At 54.6% G+C, this 12,678-nt stretch overlaps 2 protein-coding genes across 2 annotated transcripts in view; both read left to right on the plus strand.

The window, feature by feature from the left end:
* VOLCADRAFT_86096 (uncharacterized protein) overlaps positions 1-5,965 on the plus strand; it is a gene marked incomplete at both ends in the record, with an annotated part of 17,889 nt that extends 11,924 nt beyond the window's left edge. Inside the window, 8 exons of the mRNA XM_002945739.1 lie at positions 918-959; positions 1,439-1,579; positions 1,660-1,740; positions 3,042-3,128; positions 3,591-3,964; positions 4,376-4,517; positions 5,730-5,762; positions 5,792-5,965. Coding sequence (XP_002945785.1) covers positions 918-959; positions 1,439-1,579; positions 1,660-1,740; positions 3,042-3,128; positions 3,591-3,964; positions 4,376-4,517; positions 5,730-5,762; positions 5,792-5,965 — 1,074 coding nt within the window. The remainder of the gene's footprint in view (positions 1-917; positions 960-1,438; positions 1,580-1,659; positions 1,741-3,041; positions 3,129-3,590; positions 3,965-4,375; positions 4,518-5,729; positions 5,763-5,791) is intronic.
* A 4,803-nt stretch (positions 5,966-10,768) lies between these two features.
* The window catches only part of VOLCADRAFT_120190 (uncharacterized protein), a gene marked incomplete at its 3' end in the record, with an annotated part of 7,237 nt that continues 5,327 nt past the window's right edge, over positions 10,769-12,678 (plus strand). The window contains exons 1-3 of the mRNA XM_002945740.1: positions 10,769-11,074; positions 11,651-11,752; positions 12,429-12,507. Of these exons, the coding sequence (XP_002945786.1) occupies positions 10,824-11,074; positions 11,651-11,752; positions 12,429-12,507 (432 nt within the window). The remainder of the gene's footprint in view (positions 11,075-11,650; positions 11,753-12,428; positions 12,508-12,678) is intronic.

Below are 12,678 nucleotides of genomic sequence, written 5' to 3' on the forward strand. Positions count from 1 at the left end.
GAAGGGGGTGAAGGGGGTTGGGGGGTGAAGGGGGTTGGGGGGTGAAGGGGGTTGGGGGGTGAAGGGGGTTGGGGGGTGAAGGGGGTTGGGGGGTGAAGGGGGTTGGGGGGTGAAGGGGGTTGGGGGGTGAAGGGGGTTGGGGGGTGAAGGGAGTGGGAGCGGGATCATCCGTCATACTTCAGCTTCCTGTAAGATTGTGTGCAGATGTGCGATTTTTCTTTTTCTTTCCGTATATGTCGTCACGCATTTGACATTATAAGAATGTAATTAAGTAATAGGTATTGTAGTTTTATTATTTGCTAATTTGGTTGCTGATCCTCAGCTTCTAATTCTGCTGCTACTGCCTGAGTCACGCTGTGACTGCTGCTGTTACTCTGCTATTGCCGCTGCAGGAGATCGCTGCAGCAGGCGACCTGGATGCCGTGATTGCCAACCATTTGCAGGTACACATGTGCGTATGTGTGCATGTATGTAATTATAATGTGTATATATATAACTCATTCTTTCAACTCCGGCGTTCTGTTAAAATGTGTTATGTGCGTCTGTATGATAGTATGTATGTGTTGTTTGCGCGGACCTCGTTCCGTTCCTTAATTCATGTCTCCCCGGGTGTCATTGCCCGCAGGCGTGGCGCGACAATTGGTATTGTGTGTTTTCCTCTCTTGCTTTTACCCCGTGATCCCCCACCCCCCTCCCGTAGCCCTGTACTGCTCCCGTACCTTCATTCCCACCCACCTCGCTCGTCTCCTGATGCAGTATGTCTGTATGTCTGTATGTCTAATTCTGCGGAGAGATATCCATCTATCTCTTGGGGTATCAGCTGCACCACCCGTCTATGGGGGTCGTCTTCCCCTTCCCTCTCCCCCTCCACACCAACCGTTCCTCTCCCCCCTCCTTTCTCTCCCTCCTGCCCCCAGACGGGTCGAATCAAGGTTCACGAGGAGTGTGCGAGTGTGCTGGTGAGGCTGCAAGAGGCGGCGGAGGACGGCGGGAAAGGTCACGCGGCGTGCGTGGTCTGTACGTCTGTCGTCTGTTTTGCTTCCATATCTGTATGTCTGTCTATGCCTGGCTATGTATGTCTGGCTATGTATGTATGTCTATGCCTGGCTATGTATGTCTGTCTATGCCTGGCTATGTCTGGCTATGTCTGTCTGCACATATATGAAGCTGTTGGGGCTGCGGGAACGGGACCCCCAACGGTGCTGCCTGCCGCGTGCCGCTCCTTACATACATACATACATACGTACGTACGTATCAGCTTTCCCGCTTCCTCCCGGACCCCCTCCTTACCGTTGGAAATGAGAAATTCTCCTCATGGGTAATAACCCTCTCAAGCTTAAGCCTCCTCCTTCCCCCCCTCCGGATTACGAGAATCCCCCCCCCCCCCCCACCACCACCACCACCACCACCACCACGACGACGTTTGGAATTGGTTCAGATCCGGCTGATGGACGTCTCCAGGGAGGGCCAGCTTGAGACCCCCGCTACCCGGGTGCCGCTGACGTCGCTGCGGCGGCCCGCGTACTGCAGCATGGCGCCACAACTGGGAACCAAACACTACGAGCTCATGTGTAAACAGGTGCATATGTGCGTGCGAAGTATGTATGTTTGTGTGTGCGTGTGAGTGTATCTCTTTGTGTGCGTGTGTGTCCTCCACAGAGCCGCGAAGAAGAAGAAGAAAAGGAAGATATGTTCTGCATAAATGATTTTGGGTATGGTTCCTCTTGTGTATGTATGTATGTATGTATGTATGTATGTATGTATGTATGTATGTATGTATGTATGTATGTATGTATGTATGTATGTATGTATGTATGACGTTGATTACACTGTGGGCTGAAAAGCCGGGGGCCCAGGGCCGAAGCACAGCGCGGGGGGCGGGTGCATACGGCTGGTTAGTCTCATGCACTCCGCCCCCGGGTCAGGCCGCACGGGAAACGACGGCCGGCACGCAACAGCGCTTGTTTGGCGCTCCAACTAGACGGGATCTATGCCCGTTGGTCTCCTAACATAAACGAAGTCGCAACTGGGGGGCTCTTCCTGCCGACCGAACGAACCGAGCATCTCAGAGAGCTCGCTACCAGGACTTGGGCGACCGGGAGCCCGACGAGTCTTCCCGGGCTGGGGAGGTCACCAAGCTCAAAAATCCTCACGCAAAAAAGAGCGCAAAGAGCTCACACCACAAGACGCCAAACAGCCTCCTGAAACTACTACCCTCCTCCGCCTCTCCCTCCCTGGGCTAGTCCAGGGGAGATAGCCCCCGTCGAGGGGGTAACACCGCACAAGTCCGCGCCCTTCCACAGCACTGGGTCTAAATTGAAAAGTATGTATGTATGTATGTATGTATGTATGTATGTATGTATGTATGTATGTATGTATGACTTAGATTACACTGTGGGCCGCGAGAGCCGGGGGCCGAAGCCGAAACACAGCGCAAGGGTCGGGAGCACACAGCACAAGTCGGTTAGTCTTGTGTGCTCCCGACCCCGACTCAGACTGCCAACACTCTACGCAGCCACTCCGCAGCCCCTCCATCCAGGGATGGCGCTGCATTGAATACACCACGAAGGGTTCTCAGGTCCCGCTAGGGCGAGTCCACAAGTCTCAGCTAGGGCAAAGTCAAAGGGTCTCTGAAACAACCCCCCAAAACACCACCAACGAAAACGGGATTCGAAGGGAAAACAAACAAACAACCAAAAATTGGGTTAGGGCAGTCCCGGCAGGGGAGGGCTCCTGATATACCTAACAGGCCAACAAAAAACCTCCAAGAGAGAAAGGCTAAGAGAGCTCGACATGTATGCATGTATGTATGTATGTATGTATGTATGTATGTATGTATGTATGTATGTATGTATGTATGTATGTATGTATGTATGTATGTCAAATATGAAATAAGGGAGAGGCGTCCCATGGCGGCTCGTGGTGGATGACAAAGGGGGAGATGGAAGGGGAATGAAACTGGAAACCCAGCCGCCAAGCTGCCCTTACATACCCAACCCCCGACCGGCCTACTTGGCACACTCTGACCCACGGGTCGCCAGGTAACCAACAAGACGTACGCTCAGGCCAAGCCCCGGAACATGCCAGACGACGTTTGGGTGGAGATGATCAACGACGCCATCATCAAGGTGGGACTGTGGGAGGACTGGGTCGTGTAAGCACGATTGCAAAATAAGAAAACGATTTCATGGAATAACTAATAAAAACTTATTTTCAAAATATACTATTATGAATCACTATTAGCATATCACAGAAAAGTAAATAAATCGTTTTGTAACCTGTCAAGAAGAATTGTTGAGGTATTACGGCCCATCAGCAAAAACAAAGGTGTTAGAATGAAAGACGTGGGCCAGAGGATACGGGCCGGGCTGGGAGAGTGTATGGGTACGGCGATTAGGATGCTCCGTACAGCATATACCTTCCGTGCCTAACTCCTGCCGTCGTGTGTGTATCACACGGTGTTGAGTTTTCCACGGGTGGTGCCTGTTCTGAAGACCCACAGAAATACATACATACATGCATACATGCATACATACATAAGGACATGCAAATACACACATGCATGTGACGCATGTCATGTGGGTTTGCAGGTGGCTGGGCTCGCGGAGGACGAAGAGGAGGACGAGGAGGGGGATGGGGGGGCAGCAGCGGCGGCAGCTGCGCCGGTGCCGCCGCCGTCGGCAGGGGCGGCCTCCGCCGCCGCCGCTTCCGCCCTTTCCGGGGTCGTACCGGCGGCGACCCCGCGACCGCGCAGCGCCGCCTCAATGCGCCGTACATCGACGCTGAGAAGCCAAGGAAGCTTCGCTGCCGCCGGTCGTGCAACGCCGATGTTGGCGCCTGTGGCAGCGCCGCTGCTGCCGCCGCCCACCGGCGGCAGCGGCGGCGGCAACGCTGGGGCACCTGCCATGAGCGGCGCCCTCACGGCGCCGCCGCCACCGTTTCCAGGCCAGGGTGGAATGATGCGGTGAGCATGTTCATGCGTGCACTGTATATGCACTTATGTATGTACATTTGTTTCTCTGTCTGTGCAGCACGAGGGCTGGGGAGAAAAGGGTGGGAAGTAAGTAAGTAAGGGAGGGGTGAATGCGTTTACGGATACGATACAGAGGAACATACATATCGCGGAGATTCCACCCCTGGAGTTTCCGTGGCGCACGTGTTCCTTGCACGGCGGGGACCCGTGTGGCGGGTGTAACCGAGGATATTGGTTTGCATGTCTTGCCCCAAAACTGGTCTGCAACAACTCTTGCTCAACCTTCGGATATGCCAGCTGGATAGCATTTCACACACGGCTTTCCCCCCCTTCACCACACACACCTCCCCCTCCTCTCCCCCCCTTTCACACACACCTCTCACTGGCTTTTCGCGCCTGCAGGCCTCCGTACCCCTGGCCCATGCCCTTTCGGCCCATTTACCCCCCGTATCCCATGTACCGTCCGCCGTTTTTTCCCGCTTACTTGCCACCGTATGGCATGGGCATGGGCATGGGCATGGGCGGCATGGATATGGGTGGTATGGTTGGGCCTGGCGCGGCCGTTGGCGGCGGCGGCGATGGCGGCGGCGATGGCGGTGGTGGTGGCGGTGGTGGTGGCGGTGGTGGTAATGGTGGTGGTAATGGTGGTGGTGTGGCTCCTATGGCAGTTGGTGGTATGGGCGGGAGGATGATGATGCGCCCGCCAGGATACGGCATGCCCCCCTGGTACGGCATGGCACCAGGGTACGGCATGTTGCCCAGGGAGATGGTGATGGGCGGCGGGGCGCCGCAGGGCCCTATGGTGCCCGGGGGGGAAAGAGGTGCGGGAGGAGGAGGGCCCCGTCCTCAGGAAGCGGCAGCAAGTCAAGGACAGCAGCAACAGCAACAGCAACAGCAACAGCAACAGCAACCCCCAAGAAGTAGCGGCGTTCCCAATGCGGCGGGTACTACAGGCCTACCGCAGCCGCTCCCGCAGCAGCAGCAGTAGCAGCAGTGGCAGCAGTAGCAGCAGTGGCAGCAGTAGCAGCAGTAGCAGCAGCCTACTATAACCTATGCCTCCTTCCCAGGCCCAAGGCTCAGGTACAACCTCCGGCTCAGGTGGAATAACGCGCTGCTGCGTGCGATATAGCTCCGAATCCTACCATGTCCCAGAGCCCCAGCCGTGGAGGGTGTGATGTGTGCGTTGTGCGCAAAGCGATGGTGATCATGTATGTGTGTATGTATGTATTGGTCTCATGGTGACAAGATGACACGATTACCATGTAGTTACCACAGTTCGTTTCACGAGCTTTGGCCCTTTTTACGGCTTTAATGGTTGTGTGTGTACGTGTGTATTCTATGTGTATATGATGTGTGAAACAGGGTGTATCTTCGCCCGTGGCAGCTACCCTGCGAAACCCTGCCTTCCCCGGTATTTCGGGGCACCCTCATCCAGTCACCCTAGTCATCTTCTCAGTGGATCGCTCAGGTTCCGCACCCACCACCAGCATCCAGCGGAATCTGCCGTGCGGCCCAACTCCATTCCTGGTCGGCTCGCAGGTTAACTTTATCCCAGGTCACCACCATCCACCAACCAGGGGCGCAATGCCTTCCACCATCGGAAGGACATTTGGCCCCAGCGGGTATCGATCCCGGGATCTCCCGGGGGCAATGGCGCCTTACCAGTAGTGCCAAACCCTAGATATATGTGTATATGAGTAAGTATGTGTGTGAATAGATGTGTATGTGTGTATAGATGTCTGTGTGCCTCTTGCAGCTGCCGAGGGAACAGGACGGGCCTTTCCTGGTGGTGCGGACAAGCGTGTATGATGCATGTAGGCTTTTGAGGGGACTGGGGCTAAAGCGAAGGCCAACGTGGCCGTGCCTCTGCAATGCAAAGCACGCCTCGCGGAGGTGGATCTGTGGATGGTGGTGTTTCGGAATTCTTTCTCTTGTAGCATGGTCATCAAGGACGGGTCGGGCAAACGGCACGGTTTGCTGTACTTGGACTAAGCCCTCTTTTCCTTTTATGAAACGAGCGAGGACACGCGTCGTAATCAATTGTAAAGTTTTCGCCCTGACCGACGTTTAGTCCTGCCAGACGGCTTGCGAATAAGTCAGGTGAAGCCACCGACGAATTGCTAGCCAGAAGCAATTGCAAGAAAGGTCGCATCTGTGAATAAATGCTCATTTCTACTTAAAAAGTCGGGGCCTTGCTAGAACACCAGGGGGAACCCAACTCTAAAATGGGTCCAGGCTTTGGTCAGTTTGCGGTTTGCATAATGTTGTAAGATTGTGAGAAATACCGGCATATGGTGTCGGATATGTAGACTGACTTGTTGACGTGTCGTAATCTTCTCCTGCCGTGCGAGGTCATCCTCATGAGGTTCACCGCAACATGAATGTTACCCAGTTCCCATGTATAGGTGTTGGTACTCGAGTTTTAAGATTAACATACTTCTGGCGCAATTCCTTGTGTAAAGTTGCTGGCCGCGTCACCTCAGGGAACCTTCATTGGAGGCGCCTAGACTTCCGTGCTTGACGCGTCGAGCAGGGCGCCGAAATTTGCTCTATGGCGCTTAGCGAGTTCGGCCAGGCGTTTTTGGACAACCTGGCGGACCTGAAGACCCCTGAAAGGAGGTCTATTGTCACGCTGAAGGACTTGGCGTTTGAGAACCCTTCTGAAGCCGGAAATGTTGTTCGGGCTATTCGTCAGCATATCAAACAGGTGAGGTCCAAAAGTGTTACTTTTTGTGGCGTTGCTGCGGGCTATCTGGCCTGTAGGCGGCCCGGCGTTTCTCAAGCCGTCTATGCTGTCATTCAAAAGCTTTCCCGATATCCTTGTCGAGATTGCTTTTTCTTCTGCCTATGTGCAGTGTCCCGCTGCTCACCGATTGCCGGCATTGTACCTCGTGGACTGCATGTTAAAGACGGAGCCGTGTCCACCAATGTATGCAGAGCAGCTTAGCCAATCTTTGCTGGAGGTAAGTTTTGCAGCTGATTGTTTACGTAGGTTTTGTGATGACAAGAAGTCCCATCACCATTGTGCAGATCTTCGTCTTTGTATGGGACAACTCGGACGCTGCGACTCGACCCGCCCTAAACAAGTTATGCAAGCTATGGAGGTCGGTGGCGCGGCTGGACCAAAAGGTTGTTGAGGCGTGTGAGAAGTATATGGTGCCCGCGGGCATGGCCTCGACCTCTGCTGGGGGCGCTGCCTCGAGTGGTATGATGCCTCCCCCCGGCTATCGGGGCTATCCTGTGACGCAGCCGCCTCAACCTCGTCCCCCCGCCCCTTATGGTCGGCCTTCGGCCGCAATAGGTAACAGTTCGTTTGGACCTAGAGCGTTCGGTCAGCCAATGCATGTGCCCCAGGTTGCAATGCCGCCAGCTCCTTTCCAAGCTGCGCAGCCGCCACGGCCAGCGTACCAGTCAGCGCAGCCACCTGCAGTTCTTTTACCCATGCCAGCGTTTATCCAAACCCAGCAGCCGCAACAGGCCCAAATGCCATACGCAGCTCCAGCAGCACATCAGCAGTTACCGTTTGCAGTTAGACCAATGCCACCGATGCATTTTGCTGGTGTACCGACACCCGCACATGTCACGATACCCGGGACGCTCATACCGCCCGCAATCCTTAGCATGCATCCAGCTCCGGCTCCTGTTGTGCAGCAAGTTTTAGCGCCAGCGAGTCCGCAGCCAGCACCAAACAGCCCGCAGCAGACAAATGCGCGGACGCGCTCGACCGAGTTCCCCGGGCCACGGGCCTTGCAGGTAAATTGCGTGCACGGTTTGTTTGTGGTCGCCTTTGTGGTAGGAGGTATGGGCTGCTATGTAGACTCTCTGGGGTGCGTTTTGAGGGAGGGGGAAGGATGCGGTCTGGAGTGTGAAGTGCTGGTATGCACTCCTGGAGGTGGGCAGAGCGCGCCCCTATCGCTCCGTGTCAATGTAAAGGAGGACAGTGTTGGCCGCACGCCAACCTGGCAAATGAACGGTTAAAGGCTCGGTGACAGCTGTGAAGTTACACCCACAAAGCAAACCAGTCAGCGGAGTTGGTCAGCAAGAAGAGTTAAACCAGCCCAACAAAAGTTTGAAATGATTGGTTTGCAGGAACTTGATGAGACGGCCGTGCAAGACTTGCGTGAAGCGTCGGATCGCACACGACCTGCCTTCCTCGATGCGTCGTTCTTGAGAAACAAGCGTCGCGCTGCACAAGCCGCTTGTGGCCTGCCTTCTCGCCAGTGGTATCCATCGACGGATTTATGGCTTGTAGGCACAACGTCAGTAGCAGAGGACAAGGAAGACAGAAACGTGGAGGTGAGAACATGTCAATAAGCTCATATGAGGTCTCTCCTAAGTAAACTTGCACTTAAGATTATGTATTCGTATGTAATGCAGGAAGAAAATGTTCAAACGGAAGAGGGGAAACTTTTCTTCGTCGAGGAGGATCCATCGCAGCCTGAGTGCGCCATCTCCGGCGAAGCATTTGAGCGCTTCTACGACCCGGATTCAGACAAATGGTGTTACAAAGACGCTGTGATTCTTAGTGCAGAGGATGCTGCAAAGTAAGTCGTCAACGCCCATTGAATCTTAACATCGACGCGCGATTATGGAAGCCAAGCACTTGACATTTTTGAAATTAAACATCTGAATCATTGTACACATTTGTACTTCATTAATTGAACTTGGGTCATGATTTCATAAAATCATATGCACTACCGTACCGCAAATGTCTGCCTTTTTGTTCCCAGGTGGCCTGTCGCGCTAAGGTTTATCATCATCCGGGCTTATTCGGCACCCGCAGGTACAATGTCATGGACGGTTCTATCGTCAAGGTGCAGTGCTTATCGGGCGCGCCGTCCAAGCTACAGTTGGCAACGCTGCGGGCAGCCACCGCCGCGGCTGCCGCAGCAGACGACTTGCGCCAAGCCGCGGCACAACCTGGCTCCGTGTCGGGCAGCTCCGCCCGTACCACGTCGTCGCCATCATCAACGGGCCTCCTCCAAACCGCTGCGCCATACGGCGAAATTGGGCGGCACGTCCCAGCCACTGCGGCCACGACATCGCATCTGGCGCAACCTGGGTTGGTGCATGTCAAGGAAGAGCATTATGCTGGAGGACCAATCGGGGTGATGGGTGCAATTGCCCCGGACGTCCACTCGCTGAAACGGCACGCATCCCTAGCCGACGCTCCTGCCACGTTCCCGGAGGCCAAGAGGGTCAAGCTGGGATGCACGTGATGCCGATCGCTGCATGCGACTGCGCCGCATAGGGGTGGAGGTGATAGCTGTGGAGAGTTCGCGAGGTCTCCCGGACATTTGTTTGGGAATATCGGTAGAGAGGTGCAATGCAGTATGTTAGATGCTGAAGGTAGACAGGCAAGCATAGCGCTGCGGAGCTGGCAAATTGCAGCAGTCTGCTTGCGCCCGCTGCGCCGCATCCCTCTGCATAGAGGCGCGCGGTTCGTGGGTGTGCAAAGGCTTTGGGTGCTTGGAGAGCTGGTGACCAGACTTGCATAAAGCGGGGTGTGTTATGGTGTCAAACGGATTTAGTACCTGGTCAGGTTTTATCGAGCAAGAAGGCAGGCAGGCAGGCAGGTATCAGGTTAACAGCCTTAAAGCGACATTGCGGTAGCATAGGACTCCACCCGCCGCGCATCCACAACGCATGTACTACGGTGTCGTTGGTTGACGTTCTCTGCAGGAATTGCAGGAACGAGCTTCTGCGTGGGCTTTGTGGCTCGCGCGCTCGTTTGGCTTTGGTGCCCCATTGACGGGTTGTGCTTCATGTACAGTATCGGTTCGGTTTCTGGGGTCACATGCACAGGAAGAAACAAAGGATTGAAGTTTCCTGTCGCATCTGCGGTCGCATGGACATTGCGTAGCATTCGCAAGTGCCTGCTAGCGAAAAAGTGGAAACGCAGTAACAAGCGTTAACTTCAGTGGCTCGGCTTGTCCTCCTTTGCTGCTGGTCTCAACAGGCAATGCTGTTTTAAGATCTCTAGGTTATAACTTAATGCTGACTCCTTATTGCCCGCATGGGAAAGGCGGGGGGGATAGTTGATGTGATGAAAGGGATGGACAAGCTGTCCGGGTGTGCCCACGATGCTGGTCATGCAGCAAGTCTCCAACCCGCACCCACAAATACAGCAACTTCGCTTAAAGTAGGTCCGGTTGAGCACAACTTTTTGGAAGACACAAGAACAGCTCCTGTTGCCGCTGCTGCTGCTGCTGCGGACAACTGCTCAAACTGAAGGGATTCGGCTTCTCCTAGTGCGGCGGGAAATCACAGGGAAAAAGCCTTACAAGTTTCTGCAACGCTGGCACAACGCTGGCACAATATCGATGCAACCATGATGGCTTTAGTTTGGCGTCCTGGTGGGCGGTAGTGGAGAAGGCTTGGGTGGGGCGGCGGAGCGGTAGCAGTCTGCGGCCGGCCTGGCGGCCAACCCGAATGTTGTCATTTGTAAATGATAAACCTGCCATGGATTTTTTGCCTGATATGGTCGGCGGGTAAGGAGCTTGATCCGGAATGGTCTTGGCTGACCGTCAGGCGATGGGGGCGCTTGCAGCTTGGAAGTGCAGTAGCAAGGGACAAATAGGTTATTTTGCTAGGGAGATTGGAGGAAGCACGCGCACCACAGAAACAGGCGGAACATAATGATGGAAGGGGTGCATCGGGGCCCCGAGGGGCAGGCGTTCAGCAGGAGAGTTGGTTTGGATGCCAGAATGTCGTTGGTCGTACGTGTTTGTGATGGACGTTCTAGCAGGTTTTGAAACCTGCTGTTGTTAATCTCATTGTAAGACGTAGGCATGAGGTCTGGCTTGCATATGTCGCTTCAACTGAAAGGGTTACGGTAACGACGCACACGATGTCGACCACATTTCTCAGCAATAGAAGCGAGCTTTCAATTCGTGCCGCCCCACAATGCCATAGTAGACGCGTGCACGCACGGCACTGCTATTTCGTCTGTAGCTATCAGAATTTAAATCCGAATCCGCTGACTGTTGTCACCGTCACAGCCCTCGGTAGCACTGGACAACGACGCTCTAGATGCAGATTCACATGCCAAGCTTCAGGCAGAAAAATCGATAGTGTTTCGACGGAAATGCGAGAGTTTGGGTGAGGCTCGCCCCTTTCGTGTCAGCTTTACTTGCAGCCTGCGGCCATTGCAACTTTCCGCAGATTGAGTTGCCGACCAAAAGCAAATCCACTATTAACAACACGTCATGATTGAGCCCTATTGATTGTCTATCCTAGTCCTACAAAGCCCTTGAGGTGCCCCATTGGTCGCATGAGACTACCATGACCATGTGCATTTGCTGTGGCGGAAAACTCTCTCTTCTCCTTTGCTCCATTGCTGAGTTTCGTCCCTTAATGACTGCTCCGCCCTGCCACTGCGTTGCAATCCTCAAGACACCCACGCTGGGCGCTTTAGAATCGCAGTTGTAGCTCTCCAAATATAATTAGAACCGCCCGCTCTTGAGCAATCCCGCTCCGCTCTCGCACTTCCCCCGCCAGATGCAAGGGACTCTAGGTGTTGTGCTGCCTACTCGCGCCACCTTTTCCGCGTGTCCCACCCCTCTCCCTCTTTCCCACCATCACACCGCTTGTCCATCGACCACTCGCTCCCACCCACCCTGCCGTCCCCACCTAACTTCGCACCTGCTCCTCCGTTTTTTTTATCTTCTCCCCAAGCTTCGCCAAAGACTTCGACGAACGGTATACCCTGGGCGGAAAGATTGGCTCCGGAACCTTCGGCACCGTTTACCTAGCCACGGAGAAAGCGACCGGCCAGGAGTAAGAGAGTGTGTGCATGTGTGTGTGTGCGTGTCTTAGGGAGTGGCGCGCTGATAAGGATGTACAAGTAGCGATTACGGGAGGGTTTATGTATGTATGTATAACGTGGATTGGCGCCACAACTCGGTTCCTGGTCAGCTCGCAAGTTGATGTAATCACGTCCCACACCGTCCACAAGATGGCGGGCCACCTCCCATTTCAACACCGAGGGGTCACACACCGAGGGGTCGGCAGGCGGATTTCGGCCATTATTTCTGCCAGCCACCATACGTATGTATGTATGCATGTATGTATGTATGATTTAGGTTACACGGTCGGCTGGTAAAGCCGGGGGCCGAAGCCGAAACACAGCGCAAGGGTCGGGGGCACCCGCAGCACACCCCAGACTCAGGCTGCAAAACAGAGGTGCAAGGTCGATTTCCGGCTGCCGCACATACTTGAAACGTGTACGAAGTCCCCAGGGCGCAGATCCTATACCGCACCTGAAAGAACCTCCAGCACCCGCAAACCGCCTGAAAACCACCCTAACTCCCAACTCCCACCCGAACCCCGATGAACCCCTTACCCCCAACTTCTCTATCTATCTCCCTCTCACATACATACATACATACATACATACATACATACATACATACATACATACATACATACATACATACACATACGCGTACTGCAGGGTGGCAGTCAAGGTGATCACGAAGCGCATTCTGGGGGGTTACCTGGAGAGGCAGTTCGTGAGGCGGGTGCAGCACGAGGTAGGCGTATGTCTGTCAGTATGTATATATGTATGAATATATGTGCGTGTGTGTGGTAGGGGGAAAACGGTGGGGGAAGCAGCGGGAGGAACCCAGCCGCGGATGGGAGGGGGGACGGCGGGAAGAGAAGAAGAGCATCTGATGGGGGGTGGGGTGGGGGGAAGGGGGAGG

This window comes from Volvox carteri, assembly GCF_000143455.1.
Source record: "Volvox carteri f. nagariensis unplaced genomic scaffold VOLCAscaffold_1, whole genome shotgun sequence".
In the NCBI taxonomy this organism is placed as follows: domain Eukaryota; kingdom Viridiplantae; phylum Chlorophyta; class Chlorophyceae; order Chlamydomonadales; family Volvocaceae; genus Volvox; species Volvox carteri.